The following is a 24,849-nucleotide window of genomic DNA, read 5'->3' on the forward strand; positions in this document are numbered from 1 at the left end:
TCTCCCCAGCTCTGAAACTGACCTGCTGCATGACCTTGGGCTAGTCAATTCACCTATCTGTGCCTCAGTTTCCCCTCCCAGCCTTAGGACTTGCCTATTTGAGGACACTGAGAACATGTCTACATGACAGCCACCACAGTGGCACAGGTATGGTGCTGCAGTTGTGCTGCTGAGCCACCATTGTGTAGATACTTCCTACATCCATGGAATGGGCCTTTCCAACTATGCAGTTAATCCACTTCTCCAAAAGGCAGTAGCTAGGTCAATGGAAGAATTCTTTTGTCAATCTAGCCGCATCTACACCAGAGGCCAGGTCGACCTAACTATGGTAACCAGGTCTACCCTTACAAGCTCACAGCGGCACAGCGTAAGAGCACTCGTGTAGCCATGTTATGCTGTGCTGCTGTAGACTAGGCATCCCCTGAGTGTCTCCGTGCAGACAAGCCCTTAGTTGGACTAGTCTGGATTATAATCTCCTAATGGCATTCTGTCTCTCAATATATACGTCGCCAGCCTATGGAGTCCTGATCTTACTCGAGTCTCTAAATGTGACTGTAATACAACAACTAGAATAATAAAAAATAAATAATAATAGTAATAATAACAATAGCTGGCTCTCGCTACTTTTGCTAAATTTGAGAGCCAACCTTTTACCTTTGTTGACACATAAGCATGTCTGTTGTAGTTCTTTATTCATCAGCTACTGGCTGTCAATTAAACTCCTGTCTCAGCCTCAGTGATTACTTCAGCTTCAAGTTACACTTGTGCAGACCACATCTATTACAGTCCCTGCCAAAGGTTACCCTAAATTCCAAGCTTCAGATGTCCTAGCTGGCCCAGCAACATTTAAAAAGCTTTAACCTGAATCTAAGTAGGAAATGCTTCACAGATTCTTACTCCAAAATGCTTTCTCATCACCACTGTAATCATCACCATTTGTAATTGTATGATGTTGCTAGAAGACACGAAACCACGTTCCTCTTAGACACTGCCTGACAGTAGAACTTCTATGTAACTGAGTTGAAAAAGGGATTCAATCTGGATTTTGTTTCTGTTCATTTAGTGCTTGTGAACAGTCCTGGACTGAAAGTCTAGCACAAATAAGCGACAATACAAGCGGCAATACAATACATTGGCCAACGGATGCGCCTCCCCCCTAGCCTGAAGTAGAGGTTAAAGAGTAATTTCACTTTCCAGGCCCGTCAATAACAGAAAGGGGCTCAAACAGCTTAATCTTGAAACAGTAAATGGAACAATCGCCCAATCCTTGTTTGCCAAACAACTGCCCTTTCCCTATTCAAATCTTTCCTAAAAGCTCACACCTGCTGTGTCACCTATAAGAAAGGAGTGAATTCTCTAAATTTCACAGACACTCACAGACAGAACCATTGAGAACTGCACATGCCAAGCGAGAGTAACTGCGTGTTCTTAGTACTGTTTTTTCTTCCTTTCTCACCCCATCCTTCCCTCACTTGTTGCAGCATATCTACAATTAGATTGTAAGCACTTCAGGGCAAAGCATATGTGTTTGAATGTGTTCTGTCAAGTTCTGAGCTTTGGACACTACACAGACACTTTGGACACTACACAGAAAAGTCATCGATAATGATACCACCACAGTAAGATGGCAGAGTGAAACTTAAAATAACGTGTTATAGTTCTCATAATTGTTTTATTTTAACACAGATGTGACTGAAATCTCAATCCCTGCTCAAGAGACTATTGAACTTCACATACATACATAAAGGCACCTATTGGCACTTAATGTGATGATACAAGCTGCTGATTCATGCTGAGATCCAATCCGGCATTGTGCTCAGAATCTCTTATGAGACACTAAGTGCCTTCCACCCGCATTGAAGCCAGTGGGAGTTAAGACCATTCAGCATCTTGGAGGATCACGCCCATAGTTATTAAAGTTTGCTCTGTAATTACAGCATGGTTACTGAGTTGCTACTGAGGCAGTGAGCTAAAAACAGATGGGTGCAACCACTGAACCTCGTTAAATCTTCACTGCTGCATGGTTGAATCATCCAGCACGCTGCTTTTGTTACAGGAACCTTGGGCTGTGTGTTAATAGCTGGGTTTCTATTAGGTAGGTTTCTGTGCAATTAAGGGATTCAAGACTCATTGAATCTTACAGAACTGCTCTTTTATAATTTATCTATCTGGATACTTACATTCCCCACATTACCACAGCGTCTGAGCACCTCACAGTCATTAATGGATTTTAGCTTCACCAACAGCACTGTGAGCTAGAGAAGTATTATCCTCATTTTACAGATGGGACACTGAGGCATTAAGTGACTTGCTTGAAGTCAAATGGGAAGTTTGTGTCATAGTCAGGAATCTAATCCATGTCTCCTAACTCTCAGGCTAGAGTCCTCACCACTAAACTGTCCTTTCACCCTCAGAAACATGAATTAAATGCCTTTGAACACTTGCAGGTCAGAGCTAGGTTTGGCAGGATTAGAGTTGTATCGGTAAATGTGAGTAAACGTCGATTTCGCCAGACACACACAAACGAAAACAAAAATATTTTGAGATAGGCAAAGTAAGAAAAATGCTTCTTCTTAAGGTTTGATTTAAGGATATTTACTTTGTATATTTTGACATCTGATGCTGAAAACTGATGTTTTAATGGTTTTAAAGCTTTAACTTTTTGAATCTCAACATCTACTCTCATTAAATAATTATTGTCAGACCCTCTGTACTTTCTTACAACTCTGAACATTTAAATTGATAAAAATAGAAAAATGCTTGATAATAAACATCAGTATTATCCACCAAATTATTTTAAAAAATTGAATTGTGCCAAGCCTAATTAGAGACTGTCCAGCAATTTATGCATATTTTGTGATTATGCCCACTGGACAGGTCCACATTCAGAATGCATGGGATTTAGAGCATCAGCAGATGCTCCAAAACTAAGACTAGTTTCTATTATAAATCATGAAGAGGATAAAAAGGTCAGTCCACCTATTGCTTTCTCTAATTTGCCTAAAGTCTTGGCTGCTGTGTGAAATATGTCAAGCTCAACATATTCCCACCCCCCAAGCTGTGCATTTTCACCATTACTCTCAGCATTACTCATTGATGCTTATGAGAATGAGACTTAGGGGAAAAACTACTAAAAGCAATCAGATTTTAAGGTTAGGGAACCGTATTGCTGAAACAATGATATACAAGTTTTCTATCCAATGCTTGGTACAACACATTAGTAAGTGTGGTTAGGTTTTGGATACAGAATACTGGATTAAGAACTGGTTCCACTGACTCGGAGGAGCCTTAAAACAATCTAAGGTTATGTCTACATTGCAGTTAGGCACCCACATTTGGCCTGTGCCAGCTGACTCAGGCTCGTGGGGCTCGGGCTATGGGGCTGTTTAACTGCATTGTAGATATTCAGGCTTGGGCTGCAGCCTGAGCTCTGGGACCCTCCCACTTTGCAGAGTCCAAGAGCCCATTCTGCAGCCTGAGCCCTAATGTCTACACTGCAATTAAATAGCTCCTTAGCTTGAGCCCCATGAGCCCGAGTCAGCTGGCACAGGCCAGCTGCAGGTTTTTAATTGCAGTGTAGACAGAACCTTAGACTTCTCTACGGCTCCTGTCACCTTGGCATCTAAGGTGGTATCAAATGGCCTGATATCAGGTCTTTCCATTGACTTCCATGGACATTGGCTCTGGCCCCAAAAGCGTAGGTTAAAAGGTTTGATTAAATGAAGGAACTGGGAAAGGAGTCAAAGAATAAGTGCCTGATAACCATAAGATGTAGAGAATCTTTAAAGATTTATAGATACCAAGGTCAGAAGGGACCACTGTGATCATCTGGTCGGACCTCCTATGTAACAAGGCCTCGACCCAACCCCCCTCCCCCTAAACAATTCCTAGAGCACAGCTGCTAGAAAAAAAAATCCAATCTGAATTAAAAATGGTCAGTGATGGAGACTCCACCACAATCCTTGATAAATTGTTCCAATGGTTAAAGGGGAACAAGGAACTCAGTACTTCAGATGGGACGCTTACAGGATAAAGCATCTGATCAACTTTTTGTTACAATCTTACAGATCAGAGTTTGCTGGGTGGCCACTCATTAAAACTAATATATTTTTTCTGAGTAGATACGTGAACATTAAAACCCAGATTATTCAGAGGTTTAGTTGGCTTTCCAGAAGAAAGCTCGCAAAACCCAGCATTATAAGATGTGCTGATAAACTGTATCTGCTTCAATCTGGAAAAAGGAGCTTATCATAAAATGTTGCTTTGTTACAGTAAAATTCATCAATAAATCCATGCTTTATTGGTTTTAATTTATCTTTTATTAGTAATACATGCAAGCCTGGTGAACTTAAATCTGAAACTGGTAATTGCTAAACAGAGAGATAGCAAAACACTGACACCTAAAAAGGGCAAAATCTTAAACTGGAATTACCTTTGTAGTACTGGAGCAAATCCTGGGGTCCTTACTCAAGCAACACTGAATCCATTATTAATAGGGCCCTACTAAATTCACAGACGTTTGTGGTCTTTTATGAGCGTTTACCCTGTACTATACAGATTTTACAGGGGAGACCAAGGTTTCTCAAACTAGGGGTCCTGACCCAAAAGGGAGTTGTGGGGGGGAGGGGACAGGGGGAGAATCAGAAGGTTATTGTGGGGGGGGGTCATGGTATTGCCACCCTTACTTCTGCCTGCCTTCAGTGCTGTATGGCCAGAGAGTGGCAGCTGTTAGCCAGGTGCCCAGCTCTGAAGGCAGCAGCGCAGAAGTAAGGCCAGGCCATCCCAGGCCATCCTTACTTCCCCACTGCTGCTGGTGGCGGCTCTGCCTTCAGAGCGGGGCTCCCGGCCAGCAGCCCAGCTCTGAAGGCAGCACCACTGCCAGTAGCAGCGCGGAAGTAAAGGTGGCAATACCATGACCCCCCCTACAATAACCTTGTGACCCCCCAACCACAACCCCCTTTTGGGTCATGACACCTACGGTTACAACGCTGTGAAATTTCAGATTTAAACAGCTCAAATCATGACATTTAAGATTTTTTAAATCCCATGACCATGAAATTGACCAAAATGGACCATGAATTTGGTAGGGCCCTAATTATTGGCTCGATATTAACGTACATACTTACTGAAAATACATACACAATTTAAGGTGATACTAATGGTCAATAGAAATGAAAGTTGAAGCCAGCTGATTTTCAGTAATGTCACCTGGCAAAGAATATATAACAGTACAAGCAATGGTGTGAATTTTGTGTCTACTCACAAGTATCCTTTGACCATCACTGGTCTTTTAACCCTCTGGACTACGCAGTACCATATTCTGATCCTAATGCATACAAACAACATTAACGCCTACCAGAATCCTATCTAGGTTCATCTCACAGAATATTGCACGCTTAGTTAGCAGCATATGCTGACACAATAATCAACTAACTTGCCCACTTTCCTGACCAAGTCCAACTTCTTCTTAAGCCCCTTTTACTAGGGAGGTTGCCTAGTACAGTTCTAAGTAAAAATTCTCTGTCCACATTGTTTTGAGAAACCATGCTAGAATCCAGCTAGCAACAACTGTGTTGAAACATGATTGTAGCTACCAAGGTTCTGATCCCTGGACACACAGGTCCTTACAAGTGTAAACACAAAGCTGACATATCTTGCTGAAGTTGCCCTCAGGACACATAACTGACTTCACAGCATGATTAATAATGTCCCTTTGGGTCATCTATATGCAAAATATATCATGTCGAGTGATCATGTCATTACACGATAGTGCTCCAACCTTGTTACAATACAGCTTGGTCTCACAGTACATCTGTAAACAAGAACTAACCATGTTGTAACCCAATGTTACATGTTGTAAAGCTTAGGGATGTAATCAAATGATTCCACACAGGTAAGCCCAAACTTGCTAAAACATGGTCTGGACATTGCTGAATTACAACATGGTTAAAACTCTAGTGTGGCTGGGCCCCTAGGAATTGGGATGTTCTAAAACAACTGAGTCAGCACAACTTGGTAGTGAAAGCTTTTGACGACTCCAACAATCGCCTAGAAAACAAAATGAATGCAGAATAATGAAGACATTTTTCAAATGCTTAGACATAAACTTGAAAAATGGAGACAGCAAGTATCTATTGCACTTGTGTGCTCCACTTTCCAGATGTTTGCGTGTTCCTTAAAAATATGACATATTAGGCTCTTCCTACAGGGAGGTAAGAAGGTAAATTAAGTCCTCAGAAAACAGTTGAAAGAGCTTAAGTGTTTATAGCTACAGGGAGACTCTGTAAACGTTAAGCTTGTAGCACATAGATTTTATTCTAATAAATATAAAAATGGCAAATATTCTGTATAGGGTTTAAACAATAACTTCAATACGTTCTGAACAGGTACTCGTTAGTCTTACGCTTTCCCCGCTCTGTCTGACATCTGTCATAGCCTGTAAAGGCTCCCAATTACTTTCTCTATCATCTTCACTCATTATAGCAATAACCTGCGTTCAATCATAGATCTACCCCAGGTTTTACTGTTACTCTTGAATGTGTCTTTTGCCACGTCAGCATGGATGATGTGGGTAGCCTCTCCTATGGTTTCTGGCACTAATCAGCTAATTGAGAGTGGCTCCAGGGAGTTGAGGGGGATAGTTTGCATTTATTTTAGTTGTACATTTTTAAAAATTGCAAAAGCATATGAAAATTATATTGCTTTGGAAGGCCCGGTGGACTAGAACCCACATCTGCAGGGCCTAGGATGGCCGATAGCCCGACAGTGCCACACAACACTACAGCAAGGGAGAACTGTGGAGAGTAGGCGCTGTGGGAAGTACCGCCCAAAGGACTCAGAGTGCTAATACCCTGCGCCCCTCTGATTGGCCAAGCACACTATTTAACCCTGGCAGGAGGCCCAGGATGTTGTCTAGGCAACCACACAGACTTCTGGCCTGATGTGACTCCAGACTTCACCTCATCTTCTGATCTCTGGCCTCCAACCCTGGCCTGGCTCTTGCTTATTGAACCTGGCTCTAGTGATTCCTCCAACCCCTCTCACCAACTACTGCTCTTGGCATGTGGACCCCAGCCCAGCTGTGATCGCTAGGCAAAACTGCCGATGCCCTGGTCCCTTACAGTATTTGACTATATTCCTCCCCATGGCCCTATATATGTACTTGCCTTCTTAGACCCCTATCCTGCAAACACTTACATACACAAGTAAGTTTAGGCACATGTGCAGCTCCACTGAACTCCAACATATGCTTAGATACCACAGTGCATTCACTGGCATGGTATAAGACCCTGAACAGAATAGTAAATGTATATATATGTGTAGGTACGGGATTTTAAATTATAAACCCTTGAGGGCAGAGACCCTGCCTTTGGGTGTGTTTGACACCTAGCAAAATGAGGCTCCGATTCTGACTGGGGATTCAGGGCACACCACGATATAAATATTAAATAACTATAATAATCTGGCTATGATGATGAACATAGTACCAGATGCCTCAATGTCATGACCAATTAAGGCAAGGTCATTTGAAATCTGATGCAGCTATCATGAATTTGAGTGTGCTGCTTCTACATTGGTATCAATCACTCTCTCCAGGGAGTCCCATATGTTGCAACGCATTCCCTGTCCTCTGCTTCTACATCTCCTGTTCTCTGCTTTACGGGTCTGATTCATTGGTGTGATCTGGCAGCACAAAGGAGCTCTAACACTCGCTGTACTGCCCCCAGCAGGATTTCTCATGCCTAGGGACATTCTCCAGCATTGTGGGGTCACCACAGTGGCTTCAATGCTACCCCATCCTCACCACTGGAATAGGGGACATGGCTAGGAAAAGCAGGTATTCGCTAAGGTGCACTTGCACCCAGCTGTATCCTGGCTTCCCACAACCCTTAAGCTCTTGTGTCAAGCACAGCTTGGTTGGATCTGAGCATGTGGTCCTACATCTGCAACATTTATTTGCCAAGAAGAGTGGGAATGATATCACTGCTCTCAATGATATCACTGCTCTGACCTACTGCAACAAGGCCAAGGCTATTTAGTGACAGCTGTGTTGGCAGAGTTGACATCTGAATCAGAAGAGAGAGCTTTTTGTTCTGGCTAAAAGTCTACCTTCTCTTTGCATTTCTTCTCTGCCCTCTCATGGCACTGTCTGTAAGAACTACCCCTCAAGCATACCAACACAGAAGATGTTGGGGAGCAGAGAAACCATATGAGATGTGTCTTCCAAAAGAGCTGGAACAGATCACACTTAATGGCAAATATTTCAGACAAACATATTAGTACTGAGAAAGGAGAATGGATTTGGGATCCAATGGAGGCAGATAAAGCAGTCCATCATCTAGCTCACGGTGAGGTGGTATTGTGTCTCTCCTAAGGAAAGCTGACTTTTTTCCCCCTAGCCACTGATTGCACCCTTAATAAATAATAGGATATTGTGTACTCCAGTGAGTGATTACCAACCACAGAGACATTTCTGAGAAAAATACAATAGCTTTTGCTTCTCCTTCATTTAGTTTCCCCACCCTTCTGTCTATCTATCCATTTTCTTTGTGTCATCCTTAAATAAATGATTTAATTCCTTCCTGATAATGAATGATTCTGGAGTGCTTTGATTTGAGGGCTGCTAAGTGTTTCATGAACTGCATGTATCCACATCATTTTTATTATGTGCTAATTGGCAATAACGTATGTGTGCACCGTAGGTTTCCCTCACAATTAATCTTGTTTCTGCAATCTCAAACATTAACCATTTTTGGGGAAGATCCTGCCTCCCAAAATGTACTGGGCTGGGCCCTGCTGTCCTTACGTGGGCAACATCCCATTGCCTTCAAAGGGATTTTTGTCGGAGAGAAGACAGGAGAATCAAGCCTGTTGAAGTCAATTGATGGAGAAGTATACAATTTCCTACGCAACCAAAACAGGCTGTGCCTCCCTTCCCTGCCTCCCAGCATCATGCACAATCTTAATTACATTGGTCCTTTGGCAATGCCATTAGTTTAAGGTAAAGAGTGAGGGAAGGATCCTTTGATCACTGGCAGGGAGTGCGGCTACAGGGATATCCTTTGATAGGGCTTGATGCTGCAAGGTTCATGGGACTATTCATGAGAGTAAAGTAAAGCATGTGCTTAAGTGCTCTCCTGGATTGGGGTCAGACGGCTCAGCACTTTGCAGGATGGAGCCCATTACAGAGACCAAAAGTAACTTGCTTTCTTTAGCCAAGCCTTGTCATTTTTATGCCTTTCATTTTCTTCACTGTACACAAGCACTTTCCCCTCTTTATACAACTGTTGAGTTTTCACAGCACATTCTAGAGGAGAAAATACCATCATCACAATGAGAAATTTAAATGCAATTAACCCCCCTCCCATCCATACCATTTGTGTGTTCACATTACAGGGGTCAGAGAGTGTGACTGAGGCCTGGTCTACACTAGAAAATTAGGTCAGTTTAACTATGTCAGTCAGGGGTGTGAAAAATCCACATCCCAGGAGCAGCACTGTCAAGCCAACCTCAGTCTTTGTGTAGATCAGGGGTGGGCAAACTTTTTGGGCCGAGGGCCACATCTGGGAGGGGAAATTGTATGCAGGTGCGGGGCAGGGGGTTGGGGTGTGGGAGGAAGTGCGGGGTGTAGGAGGGGGTGCAGTGTGCAGGAATGGGCTCAGGGCAAGGGACTGGGGCAGAGGAGGGATGCGGAGTGTATGAGGGGGCTCAGGGAAGAGGGTTGGGGTGCAGGAGGGGTGCAGGGTGCGACAGGGGGCTCAGGGCAGGGAGTTGGGGTACCTAAAGCGGCTCCGGGGTGGCAGCAGTGCGCACCAGAGCCAGGGCAGCCTCCCTACCTGCCTGCCCTGGCCCCACGCCACACCACTCCGAGAAGGCTCTGGGGTGGGGCTGGGGATCAGGGGTTTCAATGAAGGAGGGGGCTCTGGGCTGGAGCTGAGGGGTTCAGAGTGTGGGAGCGGACACAGAGCTGAGGCAGGGGTTGGGGAGCAGGAGAGGGTGTGGGCTCTGGCTGGGGATGTTGGCTCATAGTGGATCTGGGGATGAGGGATTTGGGGTTCAAGAGGGGCTCAGAGCTGGGGCAGGTGGTTGGGGTGCAGGAAAGGGTGCGAGGTGTGGGCTCGGGGAGGGAGTTTGGGTGTGGAGGGGGGCTCAGGGCTGGGGTTGAGGTGTGGGAGGGGGTACGGGCTCCGGGAGTGCAGGAAGGTGTTCCGACCTGGGGGGGTGGGTGGGTGCAGGAGGGGGGGTGGGCTCTGGGAGGGACTTTGGGTATGGCAGAGGGCTGGAGGTGTGGGATACGGGCTCTGGGAGAGGGTTCCAACCTGGGGCAGGGGGTTTGGGTGTGGGAGACAGTTCGGGATGTGGGCTCCAGCTAGGCGTCGCTTACCTCATGTGGCTCCTGGTCGGCGGCGCAGCGGGGCTATGGCAGGGTCTTCCTGCCCTGGCTGTGCGTGACTCCCCGAAGCAGCCAGCATGTTCGACTCCTAGGTGCAAGAGCCAGGGGCTCTGTGCGTTACCCCTCCCCGCAGGTGCTGCCCCCGCAGCTCCCATTGGCCACGGTTCCTGGCCAATGGGAGCTGCAAAGCCAGCACTGGGGGAGGGAGCAGTGCGCGGAGCCCCCCTTATCGCCTCTGTGCCCAGGGGCTGCAGGAATGTGCCATCCGTTTCTGGGAGCTGTGTGGAGCCAGGGCAGGCAGGGAGCCTGCCTTAGCCCTGATGCCTCCGACTGGACTTTTAATGGCCCTAGCGCTGTAGTGCCACTGATCACTAGTCACGGACAGATGTAGACAGGTGCAACATATTGTGACTCGCGTAATCTAGACTCGAGAACTGGAACATCGAAATGTCTGGAGCTTGGAAAGCGTAGATAGGCAAAGACATTAGAAAGACGCTTACACTCTTCTTCAAAAGTGGCTGGCTGCAGAGTCAAACTCAAAGCTCTCTACGAGGGGAAAGGCAGTACTCCTCCAACATGCTCATTTAAGTAGTTTTATGTCTGTGTGGGCTATGTTTATATGTGGACACACAGGGAGGTATGGCTACTTACTTATCAGGAAGTTCCTTCCAAAACCCCTGGATCTGAGCTATCCAGCAGCAATAAAAAAAACATTTTGGATACCGAATCGGGACCAGATTCATGCTAAGCACGACAAAGCACCATGAAAAAAAGAATTCTCATATTATTCAAACTCATAGAACAGAACAGGCTAGATTCTCCTCTAACTTACACCAGTTTTACACTAGTATTGTTCCACTGACTTCTGAGGGAGTTACTTTTGATTTTCACCACTGTGAGTAAAAGGCAAATAAAGACCAGCAAGCTCTCTGTGCCACTTAATATGAAGCGTAATGTAAATGGATACGTTGCAAAAGAAAAAGCTTAAATTATGAAATGCCTCCACATATTCAGCATATCTTAGACAGCTCAAAGCCTCATTGTTGATATTTTGCCCATACCTGCTGCAAAACGATGTTTTCCTTGTACGCTCGTTGAAAATAAAGGGCCTGATATGCCTTTCACTTCCAGTAGCGTGAATCAGGAGTAACTCCACTGACGTCAGCGGAATGACATTGATCTAAAACCAAATGTATGGGAAAGCCAAATCGGGACCCCTGTCTTTTCTTATATGCATATATCTTCCCAGCTTATCTCATTATGGAGATGTCAGTGGCGATCCCATTGTTAAGGGTTGACTTTTGCATTTAAACTGGGATTACATTTTGAGAACATAGTACTGTACAATTAGAACACAGAGGGACAGATGCTCAGTGGGTGTCAATCAGCACAACTCCATTGAAGTAAATAGACTTATGCTGACTTACACTAGCTGTGGAGCTGGTCCAGAGCTGTTTAGTTGAAAGTGATGATCTTTTGTACTTGGGTAATTTATTACTGTAGGGACATATATTCTAATAAATTATATAAATCTCTCAAAGAATTACAGCAGCCTTATTGTAGATTGGCTCTAATGCAATAGGAACTTATCAACACTTAGGGTTTGATAAGAACCATAATCTTGCTATTCACATGTGCTTCTAATTGTATTAAAACATTTATCCTCTATAAAAAGGGAAAATGGGCAATGTTATCAGCAATTACTGACAGCTTGTCTTGAAACTGACACTTTAAAAAAAACGTACACAGCTTTCCTTGTCAAAAGGCAAACCTGATCAACATGGTATTTACTGTACTACTGTACGTTTTCCAGTCAATTATACTCCAGTGTAAAAATCTTCCATTGTTATAGATTCACAGAAATTACAAGTGGAAATTATCCCTGAGGCCACTTAGTTCACCACACCGACAGTGCAGAGATGCTCCCTACAGGGTATTTTCTAATGTTTAATCTAGTCTCCTATGACAACTGTCCCAAATGATGGGGCCTATACCACTTCCCTGGGTAGAATACTCCATAGCCTTACATATCTCTCAGTAAGTTTTGCCTGTTATTCATTCTAACTGTTCCCTTTCTCAGTTTCATCACATTGCTTCTGGTTATTTCCTCATGTAGCATCCTCAATACTTCTTTGTCCTTGGAGTTGATTGTAACATGACAATTCTTGGCTCACAAGAAGCGCTTTACAGTTAGACAAGGAGCAATTCACATCCTGACTGACAGCTTGCTGACATTAAAAAAAAATAAGGTACTTTTTACACACACACACACACACACACACACACACACACTATTTGCATGTACCAGGATGGTCATTGATGCCTGAAGTTTTGCAAACCAGGCCCTTAGTCCTTGCATGTTTACTATAGGATTACAAACTCCTCAGAATTAAGAACCCTTTTTACTCTGCAACCACAGTAAAGAGATCGTGAAGTCCTTCCTCATTTTGGTGAGCCCTTACTCACTTAAGCAGCCCCATTCACTTCAGTGGGATTACTGGTGTAAGTAATTGCTCACCAAGGTGAGTAAGGGCCCTGCAATCTGGCCCTACGTTTATATGTAATGTGGTAGAACTAAGTGATGACTGCATTAGAAAGTTGTAGAGTTCTGCATTTATTCCTAATATGTCTTTAAAAAGGTAATTCAACGGTATTGAGTACACAGAACATTATTAAAGTCAAACACAACTGTGACACCCTTCTCCCAATCTCTTCAATGCTCTGATTCTGTAGGCCAATCCACCTCCCCACTTCTTCAAATCCCTCCTACCCATCTTTTCCCACAACCCCCAGATAACAATTTTCTTTAAAAATATAATTATCTAAAAAAGGACAGAAAACTTGGACCAATAGTGACAGTTAAAGTTACCTCTGTGTTGAGATTATTGGTTCAGGTGTATTCCCATTTTAAGTACAAGGAATTTGAAACTGAAAGAATCTTTCAAAATAAAATAACTTGTTCAGTGCAACTACTTCACCAGGATGTATACTGTACCACCAGGCAACTCCATAACCCAACCCTCTTCCTTTAGTTACCTCCCCCAGCATCCTGTTTTGTGTGCTGTCTTTACTCACCATGAAAATCCCCCATACACAACTGCAGTGCTATATACACCTATGTTTGATAATAATACTCAAAAGTCTGTGTTAAAACATGGACATACCAGGTAAAATTTCAAAAGCACATATGTGATGTAGGAGCCTAAGCCCCATTTTTAAAAGTAACTTGAGCATTTAAGGCCAGATTTTCAAAGGTAATTAGGGGCATCAAGATGCAGAGAGGCTTTTAGTGGGCTTTTCAAAAGCTCTTAAGCAGGTTAGGTGCCTAACTACCATTGAAATCAGGAGCCTAAATCTATTGAAAAGCAATGGAATTTAGGCTCTTAAGTGCCCAAGGCACTTCTGGAAATTTTACCCACAGTCACTAAATTCATAATGTCACAATATAACACACTACAATGGATCAAGGAAATCACTAAAGCCTGAATTAGAGAGAACCATTGCCCTCAGTTAGGATTAAGACCTTTGTCCCCCTTAAAATGTGTTTTTTAAATCATCAAGCAAAATGGATTTTATGAAGGCAACAGACTTTTGTGCTGCTAGTCACAGTTCGAAGGTATATACTGAGCTTGGTTATTGCCTGCTCTAAAATCTATCCTTAATAATAAAAGAAACTTACCTTCACAGGTCAGTAAGAAGTACTCCATGTTGTGACTGAATGACGCACTGAAATAAGTACAGTTTTCAATCAAATCACAGGACAGACACTGCCTGTTGAAGTTTCCATTTGTGTTTGCACTGAAAAAGTTAATACAAGTACATGAAGGTCAATTGAGCGAGGGTTATTTTGAAGCTACATTTTTTAAACTTCATTGCACCAGAAAAAAGGAACATAACTTTCTCAACTATACTAAGAGACGAGGCATTCTAAATTGCTAAATTGTTGGGGGGGGGAGAGGGGAAGGGGCGGTTGCCAGAACTGAAAAGATATTAAAGGGTATTGATGGCTTTTGTGCATGGCAGGTAGTTATGTTAGATGCTACAGCTTTCCAGAAAATAATGGATGCAACTGAACTTTCAATATAAACGGAACATGTATTAATTCAGGGAATAGACATGAAACTAGGGATTATTTCTATGTTAGATGACGTTTATTGCAGACAAAGGAGAACTAGAGATCTTGTCTTTAAAAGGCAGTTTTTCTGACTTGCTAGTGGCTACCTCATAGACAATCCTCTCCCTTGGCATTCAAAGAGTGGGTCATGGAGTGTTAACCACAACATCCAGGTAGAAAGAAAAGATCATGTTTTGCCTGCTTTGTTTTTGAAGTACACAATTTGGCATGTGTGTGTGCTCAAGAGCACTATGCTGGTTAAAGACTAAATTACCATTTATTAACAAATAATAAATAATACTTAGCACATCTATAGCACTTTTCAACTTCAAAATGCTTTACAAACATTACCTAACTGATCCTTAGAACACCTCTGTGAGGCACGTCAAGATTATTACTCCATTTCACGGATAGCAAAGCTGAAGCAGAGCAGCTGTGTGGCTTGCTCAAGACCACAGGAGCGATCAGTGGCAGAGCTGGGATCACCACACAGTTGTCGCCGGCTCCCGTTCCTGTGTTCTCTCCAGCTCACACTTTTCTTCAGGAGAGGAATCCCCGTGTGACTCACTAACTCTGAATTTAAAAACTGAGAGCCAGATCCTCAGCCGATATAAACTGTCATAGCTCTATTGACTTCAATGGGGCTATGACAACTTACATAAGTCAGTTCACTACATGAGCCACCTTTAAAGGCTAGTGGGGTATGGCAAGGTGGAAGCAATGTAAATTGTGCCACTGTTTCCTGTGAAGAATTCTCCCCGAATTGAGCTTTAACACTGAATTTTATTCACTCCAATACAAATGACTGGCCCAAACAGACTCAGCATGATTTATTTAATTAAAAAATGCTGAAAATACCCTAGCCTCTCACAAAGCCCTGTGGACAGCAGTGGGCAAATACAGAGGTTTAAGAATGAAGGAAAAAATTAAATGACTGGTAATTCAGTTTGTTGTAGTCCCTTCCCTGCTTGAGAGAAAAAAACATAACATCATACTGCAGGATGTAAATATACTGACAATCTCGTATCAAATGAAGCTAGCACAGCCCTTCCCTTCTTTGTGGATGCTTCCAAGGCAGGAAAAAATACCACAAGATGGGATGAAGGAAGGATGTTAAAAGAGAGGAATACAACAAACTTAACTTGCAGTATGTGCCTCTATTTCCTCATCTGTAAAATGGGGATAATAATACTTCCCTCCTGCCCAGGGTGTTGTGAGAATTAATAAATGTGCATTTTCCAGTGCTTAGAAATCTTGTATGAGAAAAAATAAGGCTGGATTCCTAAAGCCTCTTGGCAATTGAAACAAGCATTTTCTAGGATGGAATTTTTGTTCTTTACTCCGGTTTCCTTCTCACACAGCGACATATTTATTAGCTGTAATATAGATACCATGTACGTAAGCTAACCATTATTTACCTATTACACCACTACTGAGAACATATTGGAGCCACATGAAATTGCAGAAAAACATTCACAAATGTTCAGCAATTTTGTTCTGCCTATTTTCAAATACCAGAACTTCTGTGGTTTGGTTAGATTTCCATACAAACAGTAACGTGATTGTGAAAAATACAAATGTATGCAATGATGCAACTTTTTGCAGTGCATAATAATTTTGTTTGAAAATGTTTCCATTTTAATGTGCCATTTGCTTTAGAATGGGACCAATTTCTAATGGGCAATGAAATGAGAAAATGCTCAAATTTCAAGCATTTCAAATTTGGTTGCAAACCTCTTTCCCATTTGGTGACATGCTCATGTTTATTCCTTAGCTTCAATCAGAGAATAAACAATGTCAGTAATGATGGGCACAATCCATCTTCTGTCATGATCTCATTCATAGAGGAATAACTGGAAAATGATCTCTATGAAAGAACTGAAAAACATACCTATATAAGTGTCGTCGTCTTGGTAAATCTTCTGTGCTGAGGAAGTAACTAAAAATACAAAGTACAGTAGTGAGAAATAGAGTTTTGGAAGGGAATTTACAAATATGTTATTAAACAGCATCTCCATCCTCACGCCCATCTTTTGAACATTTCCTTGATCTTGTGAAGCAAACTGCAAGGATATGTGACTTCTCCGTTTCACTGAATCAGAAAACCAATCAGAAGAGACCTCTCTTCAGCACAGAATCAAGGAAATGTTTTGTAAACTGCACTGCAATTAAAAATAAAAACAAAAATATTTCAATGCAGAAGTATACATGATAGCTGTGCTTCAAAGGAAAAATGCTCCATGCAAAAACCCCCTGAATTCAGGTATGTAGGCTTGGCTTGACATAAGTAATTGGACAAGGGTGAGGCCTCATTTCTTGGGAGACAGCATTAGGCAGGTAAATCGATCAGCAGGTTGGAATGGAAGCAGAATGTCTTTACCAGCTAAGATAGGGGAGGAACACTCAGGGAGCCATTTACAGTGGACAAGATAACAATGAATACAATAAGTCGGGAACATAAAGATGAAGTAAAGAATGAGTTGTATATGGACAGTGAATGGACAGAGCATGCGGTACAGGGATTGGTTCCAGCAAAGTGACCAAGCCAATCCCAAAACATTTGATGCAATGTAATGTGTAAAGGTATATAAAGGAAGGGGGCTTCTGTGTAACTTTGGTTGTGTGGTATACCCTGTACCCACCCTCTACGTTTAAGTCTAATCAACTCAGCGAAGCTTTTCTGTATGTCAAATAAAGGAACCTAAGCGTCAAGACCAGAGTCAAACTGAGTTCTGGGGGAACTGAATGGAAGATGTCTCAGAGGCAACCCCAACATAGTGGTGCTGGGACTCAGATCGGATCCATTCATCTTGAGCAAGTAACATACAGTTTATTATACGAGTCGCTTTACTGTCAAGGATCACAAACCATCAGTTTAGCAATGGCATTGGAAGGCTTTAAATCTGAGGTGGTTTCCAGGGCACCAGAGGAGTAGGTTAAATCTAAGGGCAAATCTTATGGATTTCCCAGACAGGTACTGAGGGAGACTGGGTGGAAAAGGAACGCCAACGAATAGTGCTAAATAAAAAATGCAGAAAGGAGAAGCAAAAAGCTTGTTATTGCAGGAACTAATCCAGGAAATAAAAGCCCTGCGTAGAGAAGTAAAATAGCTAACCATTATGTGGGAAATTTTGAGAGAGAAAAGAATGGGCTGGAAGAGCACCAAGAGATACATAAGGCATATGCTGTGCAGTCTAATGAGGCATTTTTAAAACAAAATAAAAGTGGACACTAGAGAGTTACTTTCAGTACCTATGTAAAAGAATACTTGTCAGAGAACAGTAGAGGTCTGTTGAATGCCACTGAAATGTTAAAAAATAAGACCCATTGGCAGCCATGAAAAAATAGTAGTTAGTTTCTTTTTTCCCTAAGGTAAAGAAAACCCAAATCAAGACAGAAGTTTCATGTGGATTATTTCTCGTGGCTAAAACTTTACAAATGAAATGTGCCACCTTAAGGGATGAGTGTAAAAGGCATTAAAAGCAAATGAAAGTTGTAAAGAAGGAAATAAACTAAATGGAAATGATTCCTGAAAGGTCAGGGAGAAAACAATATCTTTTACCTATTTGCATAAATCCAAAGTAAAAAGCAGCCATCCTTCACAGACTGTATTTAGTGAGCACAGCTTTGCAAGCAAAGTGTACTACATTAAGAAACAAGTGGGAAAAAATATTAAAAAATAAGTTTAGAGCCGCTGAAAGAATTCAGCTGAGAAATGTGTCACTTTGGAAAATAAGTAAGTGATTTAAGGACAGACTGTGAAGTTAAAAGTATCTTTTGCACAAATGAACACTGCAAAGTTTTGGGGCAATTAAATAGTTGGAGGGTGTTGCAGTAAATATAAGTAGTGAAGCCCAATCACCAAAAACCTATTTGAAAGTGCCATCCAAGTTCTCTTTTCTTTTAACAAGTTATTAATTATGAATAAAAGAGCTACTGTGAATGGTGCAGTGGCCATTCAAAAACATGACAAAACCTCCAACTATAGAAATCCTATTCAAAAGTTCTGTTTATCTGTGGTATAAAATACATTTTACTAAGAGAGTAAAAACAAAAACTATATGGTGGAGTTTTGTAAGAAAAAAAAAAAGATTAAAATGTCTTAGACTAAAAACAGGTCCAAAGGGTTTAGGGTTAAGACCTATTAAGGAAATATTGTACAAAAATGTTCATTTTATGTATGTGTCAGTGTTATTACATTTTACAGGTCTGTAGGTCTACCTAAAGAATTATGCCTACTAAAATTTAGTGCAATATATAGTTTAAAACTGTTGAAAAAAGTTTCTAAACAAAAATGTACACTTTAGAATGCATAAGACTGCCAAGTGGGAGGGCAAGTACACCAAAAGAAACTTAATAGAATTGCCAGAGGAAGCGGACTGTTTAAAATTGGTGTGTCTCTCAGAAACCAAGCTGATATAGAAATGCTGTGGGAACATGACCAAGCATTTCAATAGAAGATAGCAGCAAAATTACTGCATCCACTGAATAAGCAAAACCAAGGACTCATTAAGGAAGCTTTGTTATCTCTATATATTATACATAATATTGTAATTGCTTGTAAAGAAGTATGCATTAAGTCAGTGTGTTAAAATAATAATATGTGTAATATGTGAGGAATACATACTATACAAAATAAAAGTGGTCTTAAGTGATATGAAGCAAGAAAACTTGACCTCTTTTTTCACCACAGAAAAGTTACCCCAACAAGGTATAAAGCTTTACAGTGCACCGTACCTTTAAATAGATTTTTTTTTATCTAGAGATTTTAAAAAAGCAACCCACCCCTCTTCCCAAAACATTTGATCACTTATGATTCTTTGAACAGCTGTGTGGCTTCAGGCACCTGAAAAACCCATTGAGAGCCTCAGCTTGAAGAGGGGATTCCAACCGTTAGGGAAGATATAGCCTTGACTTGAGAAGAATGTCATTGTCTAAGGGTTAGTCTACACTGGCAACACAAGCACTTTAACATGGCTTGTGTAGTCCCGGCAGAGTGCTGGGAAAGAGCTCTCCCAGCACTCTAAAAAATACCACCTCCACGAGAGGGGTAACTACCACCGCTGGGAGCGCAGCTGTTTACATTGACGCTTTACAGCGCTGAAACTTGCTGCACTCAGGGGTGTGTTTTTTCACACAACTGAGCGAGAAACTTGCAGCACTGTAAATTGCCAGTGTAGACAAGCCCTTCACAGAGACACTCTAGCCAGCTCCATTTCTGTGTGATAAGTAATGAAAGCACCAGCTTTCTGAGGTCATCATTACTGTTTCAGTCCGTGAATTAGCTGGATATGCAAGGGGTGGCCAACTTCAACTCAGAGTGCAAAGTCAAGGTTGATATCTCCATGGGGGCCAAAGGCCATAAGCTTTACAAGGGTGGTGATGACCCACAGGAGAAGATATTGTTTTAGTGGGGGGTGGGAGGGGAGGACTGAATAACATAATGGCTGGCGTACCCAATCCAGCAGGTCTATTTCCTATAAACTGGGCTCACCTGGATATGTAGATTTCGCACATTGGGCAGTCAAACCACAAATATCACATACTGTTAAAATTGCAATGTGAGTAATTATGCCAGCTTAGCCCTCAGCTCACACTGAAGTCAACAGAAACTGTGGGCATTTTTAGCTCCTTCCAGAATTGGGCCCTTAATTATCATTCAGTGTTTGGGATGGGCTAATGCCTTTTGACTCAGCTATTTAGTGCCAACGAGGGATAGTGCTGGAGATAATAGATCATTTTAAATTTAAGAAGTCTAGAATTCAGCATCTTGCATCTCACTGAAACTTTGCCTGAAAGAGCAACTCCATACATTGTGAACTGGAAACCCTTTCAGAGTGCTCTCTTCTATGACATTTTGCTGAGATTTAGGACAATGGGAAGCACACCAAGAACTGGAACATCACTAACAAAGGATCAAGGTGAAAATGAGGGAAACTGTAAAAACAAGATGGCAGTTTACTGAGCAAAAATGTTTGTTCATTACAATAGTTTTCGTGTGTGTCAAACAGAATTTTTTCCAAGACTAGGAGGACTAACAGAGCAAAGCCATCCAACACAGAACACAGAACTCTCTCTTCAAATTTTGAATCAAATGTTGTTGATGAAGAAACATAGCAACACACACACAAACATATACACACGTATATATATATAAACCAGGCTTCTTTCTGTGTGTCAAATATCAAAATGAGATTGATTATTAAACACACAAAGTCAGTGGTAGGGGAGGGAACAAACCAAGGCAAGACTTCATTGAAACACTAGATTGTAAACTAGAGATTAAGCCACGAACAGATGTAGACAACCCTCTCCTGCTGTCTGTACATCTAGCTGTTCATGCACACACACTTCTGATGCTTTCAAGATGGCTACTGTAGACTAGCTAACTCTAGAGCCAGAACTAAAAGATGAAAGCCTGTTTGGTTTGTTACTTACACCGACTTCTTTACTTACATTTTATGCCTCTTTTCATCATATGCCAAAATCTTTGTCACATCCCAATCACCAGATGTAATGGACTGTAAGTTATCACTGCTGCTATTGGGCTGCCAAAAAAAAAAAAAGAAGAAAGTGTGTTTTCTTTTTTCTGAAAAGACGACACTTGAACACAACTAAAAAACCTCTCTTTTTATTTCTCAAAACATGATGCCCTCATGACTCCTCCATGCTTGTTAAAAGTAATCACTAATTTGTGATTCCCCCAAAGTACTGTATTGCTATGAATTTGCAGACACACTTAAATATACTGAATCAGATTAATCTCTGGCATAACTCAATTGATGATAATGGAATTAATTAGGCCCAGCATAAAGAATACAGATGGAAGTCCTTTCTTGTGATCCTCTTCTGCCCATGGGTTCTGGATAATAACCTCAGATGATTGTGCAGAGAGCCACTTATTTACGAATAATGGAGGAGAAGCTTGTTTTAAAAAAACCCAAAAGTGACATTCTTTGAATGTTACTTGAAATGTGAAGACCTTTTAATTATAAATCTAAGCAAACTGCATCACTTGAAACTCTTGTTCCTCCTATGCTTGAAATGTTACTAGCATTTAGCACAGTTAAGGTATTCATCCTTATGGACAGAGGGATTCAAATTCTCCATAGACACCTTGATATATCTTGGGTCTAAACACAGGTCTTATGTTCATGGAATGTTCTAGTCAGCACTGAAAAAGAATAATAATGGTTGTTTCACCTGTGACGATGACATGGCAATATGGTAGAACTTTCCTCGCCCCCCCTGAGGAATGGCTCGGATGAAGAAAAACTTCCGTCCGTCTTTGGAAAAGATTGGCTCTTCATTCTGTAAATGTCAATTGAGCGGGTTTAATTTTCACTAGTTTGGGCTTCTTGGTGTTTTTTAAAACTGTCCACAGAGGACTTTTAACAACCACCTAAAACAAAGAAACAGCCCCCTCAAAACAGGGAAAAATGAGCCCTGAAATTCTGAAAACCCTTGTTTTTGTATCCCCTGAGAAGCAGTCATCTTTCAGCTAGCCTCCTGTGGAATTAAAGGGAGACAGACAGTAAGGCAGCATTCTTGGCTTCAAAGGCAATCCCCATTTGCAAAGCGGAAAAAACCTACATGCCTACAGAGAAGTTTGTTTGGGGGCAACCGGAATGAAGCATTTTAATAAACATAGACTTAGCAGTGTGTGCCTAGCAAATCTTGTTTACTCAGCTGGAAAAACTGCACTGAGCTGTGTATCATTCCACATACATTTTCTTAAAGAAACATGACCAACCTGTACTTCAGAGTCTAAGTCCTGTCTCCTTCCCTACCTTCTCACAGATGATTAATTCACAAAATTAGTTACCCTGGGGGGAGGGAGGGGGAAGAGGGAGGAGGCGAAAGAATAAAAAGAAAGAAGGTCTTTTAAAACTGTCTTTGCTTCAAGGTTCCCAGGTGAACCTAGTGATTGATTTTCATCCCATTATTGCAACTTTCAGTCAGAGAGAGACAAGGTGCTGTGCATGGAAATCAAACACTGCAGGGCAGTAACTAGTTCTTTTCTTAAGACTGTTTTGTTTTCTTTTCTGCTGTAGGAATCCATGAGCGGCTGGGACCTTTCTGTTGGGGGAGATAGTTGTGTAGTAGACTACAAGGGAATGCAGAAGACTTTGATATATATGGTCCCTGAGGGTGGCAAAAATCATTAGCTCGATATATCATGGCATTCGGCTGGTTGCACCTCCTTTGTTCTAGCTCTTACTGGCAGAAAGGCTGGTTACTAAAGTACAAAATTTAATCTCCCAAAAGTGCATATCGAATGAATTTAGGAAGAATCTGAAGCCTTCCTTCCCATGCCATCAGATGTTGCTTAGAGTATGAACAAGGCTCCACCATCCCTGTCTATCCTGGGGCACTCTTTGCATATTCAGTATGCTGTTAAGTCCCATAAGTTTCCCCCTCTCTGAGTACTGTTCAATGGAGCGATTCTTTCAGTAAGCCCCTTGTGTGTTCCACCAGCCACCCAATGGACACATCTGCCATGGCAGATATTCTGGTCTTATTCTTAACACATGTCAAAACACCAAGCAGAACCAACCAAGATCAATAATAATAAGTTGATCATACTGCGGATTGTTTTAATGTTATAGATTAATTATTTGCATTAACAACAAATGAATCCTTTTAATTTTTTTAATGCTGCAACAGCATTCTTGCTTTATTTTACTTTGCTCCTTATCATTCATTAAGTATTTCACTTTCTATTAGTGTTAGGTTTACAAAGTCTAAATTTTGGGCCTAACTTGCCAGGTTTCCTTTTATTTTTCCTTCCTTACCTGTCTAGAAGATTGTAAAAGTACGACCATCTCTCGCTTGGCAAAATTTCATGAAATAAGTCTCACCTGCTTCTTATAGTTTCTAGAACTTTAAGTATGAAAATCTATATGATTATTTCCAGAGTTATGCTAAGAAGATTAAAAAAACCACTGGCAAACTACTATCACACCATGGGCCAAATTCTATGCTGGTGTAAACTGGCACACTTCGATTGTAGTCAATAGAGCTGTACCAATCAAGAAAGGTACAGAATTTGTACTATTTATACAAATTTGTACTATTGTAGCAGCATTTCTCTTGGCAGTGGAAGTAGACTTTGTACAGACTGGTTTAACAGATTACTTGAATCTATTTCCAGGTACAGAGAAAAGTCATACATCAGACAAATGATTACTGATCTTCATCAGTACTCCTCTGAGGTTATGAGTGGTCTGTTTGTTGTATCTACTGATGGAAAAACTCCCTTAATATAGTCAGGTTTTTTTTAAGAACCTGTAGTTGTGTTGCAGAGACTCAGTATGGACACACACAAAAAGAGGCCACTGGGACAGAGATTTTGGGGATATAATCTTCATATTGTATGGAGCAGCACTAAGGATCTTGAAAACAAACCTGGCCTGAGTTAAAGCTGATGTGTGCAATATTTTCATCTTATCTTAAGAGAAAATATGAACTGGAAGGAAATGCATTTTAAGTTCACACAGTCTAGTATAAAAATACTAAAATTGGCACTGAAAGAAAAATTAGCATGGTGCAGATGAAAATAAAAAGTAAAATTAACTCTGGATGCACCCATTTTCAGGAAGCAAGGCTAACTGGGGGAGGAAGAATTTACTGATTCATTAAGAGGCAGGGTGAACTAGAGGACAGGGACCTTGACCAGGACTTGAGAAAGTGAGGTTCCATTCCTTGGTTTGCCACTGATGTGCTGTGTGACCTCAAGTAAGATACTTCACCTCTGTCTTTCCCTCCCACCCTTTGTCTCTTTAGACTGCAAATCCTTTGATGCAAAGACTATCTCCTATTATTTCTGTGTACAGTGCCTAGGACAATGGGGCTCCAATCTTAGCTGTGGCCTCTAGGTGCTACCATACTAACTAATTATAATAATTCTGCATAGAGATGAGTGGAGAAAAGCAGGGAGCTTTGAAAGCTGGTTTAAGTAAGGGTCAATGTGTATTTATTTATTGGTACATATAGTTTTGTTTTGAATGAATTTGCTCTTGTTCATTTTATAGGCAAAGGGTCTAGGAGTTTCACACAGAAACAGCTAATCTGAACTACCCCGTCCATCTCCTATAACTCCTGTGATGCCCTCCCCGCTCCCTTTACCCTCTTCGGGACAATCCTGCTATTTGTCTGCTTGACCCAGTTGACCCGGGTCCCACAATGAATAATTTCGTCATGTGGCTTTCAGTGAGATGTTCATTTTTGTTGGATATACACAGTATTCCTAATTCCCAGAATGATGGCCCCATAAATTATTTGCTTGCCAAGAATGGCAGCTTTCCGTAACAGCGATGGTATGGGACTCTCACAGAGGAGT

At 41.6% G+C, this 24,849-nt stretch overlaps 1 protein-coding gene across 9 annotated transcripts in view; it reads right to left on the reverse strand.

Moving 5' to 3' along the window:
* DPP6 (dipeptidyl peptidase like 6) overlaps nt 1-24,849 on the reverse strand; it is a 790,271-nt gene that overhangs the window by 47,241 nt on the left and 718,181 nt on the right. For all 9 annotated transcript variants that reach the window (XM_048837577.2, XM_075125995.1, XM_048837580.2 and 6 more), the window contains 4 exons: nt 21,711-21,818; nt 20,964-21,055; nt 16,399-16,446; nt 14,073-14,191 (listed from right to left, as the gene is read on the reverse strand). In XM_048837577.2, coding sequence (XP_048693534.2) covers nt 14,073-14,191; nt 16,399-16,446; nt 20,964-21,055; nt 21,711-21,818 — 367 coding nt within the window. The remainder of the gene's footprint in view (nt 1-14,072; nt 14,192-16,398; nt 16,447-20,963; nt 21,056-21,710; nt 21,819-24,849) is intronic.

The sequence above is a fragment of the Caretta caretta genome, chromosome 2 (genome assembly GCF_965140235.1).
Source record: "Caretta caretta isolate rCarCar2 chromosome 2, rCarCar1.hap1, whole genome shotgun sequence".
NCBI classification, from domain to species: Eukaryota; Metazoa; Chordata; order Testudines; family Cheloniidae; genus Caretta; species Caretta caretta.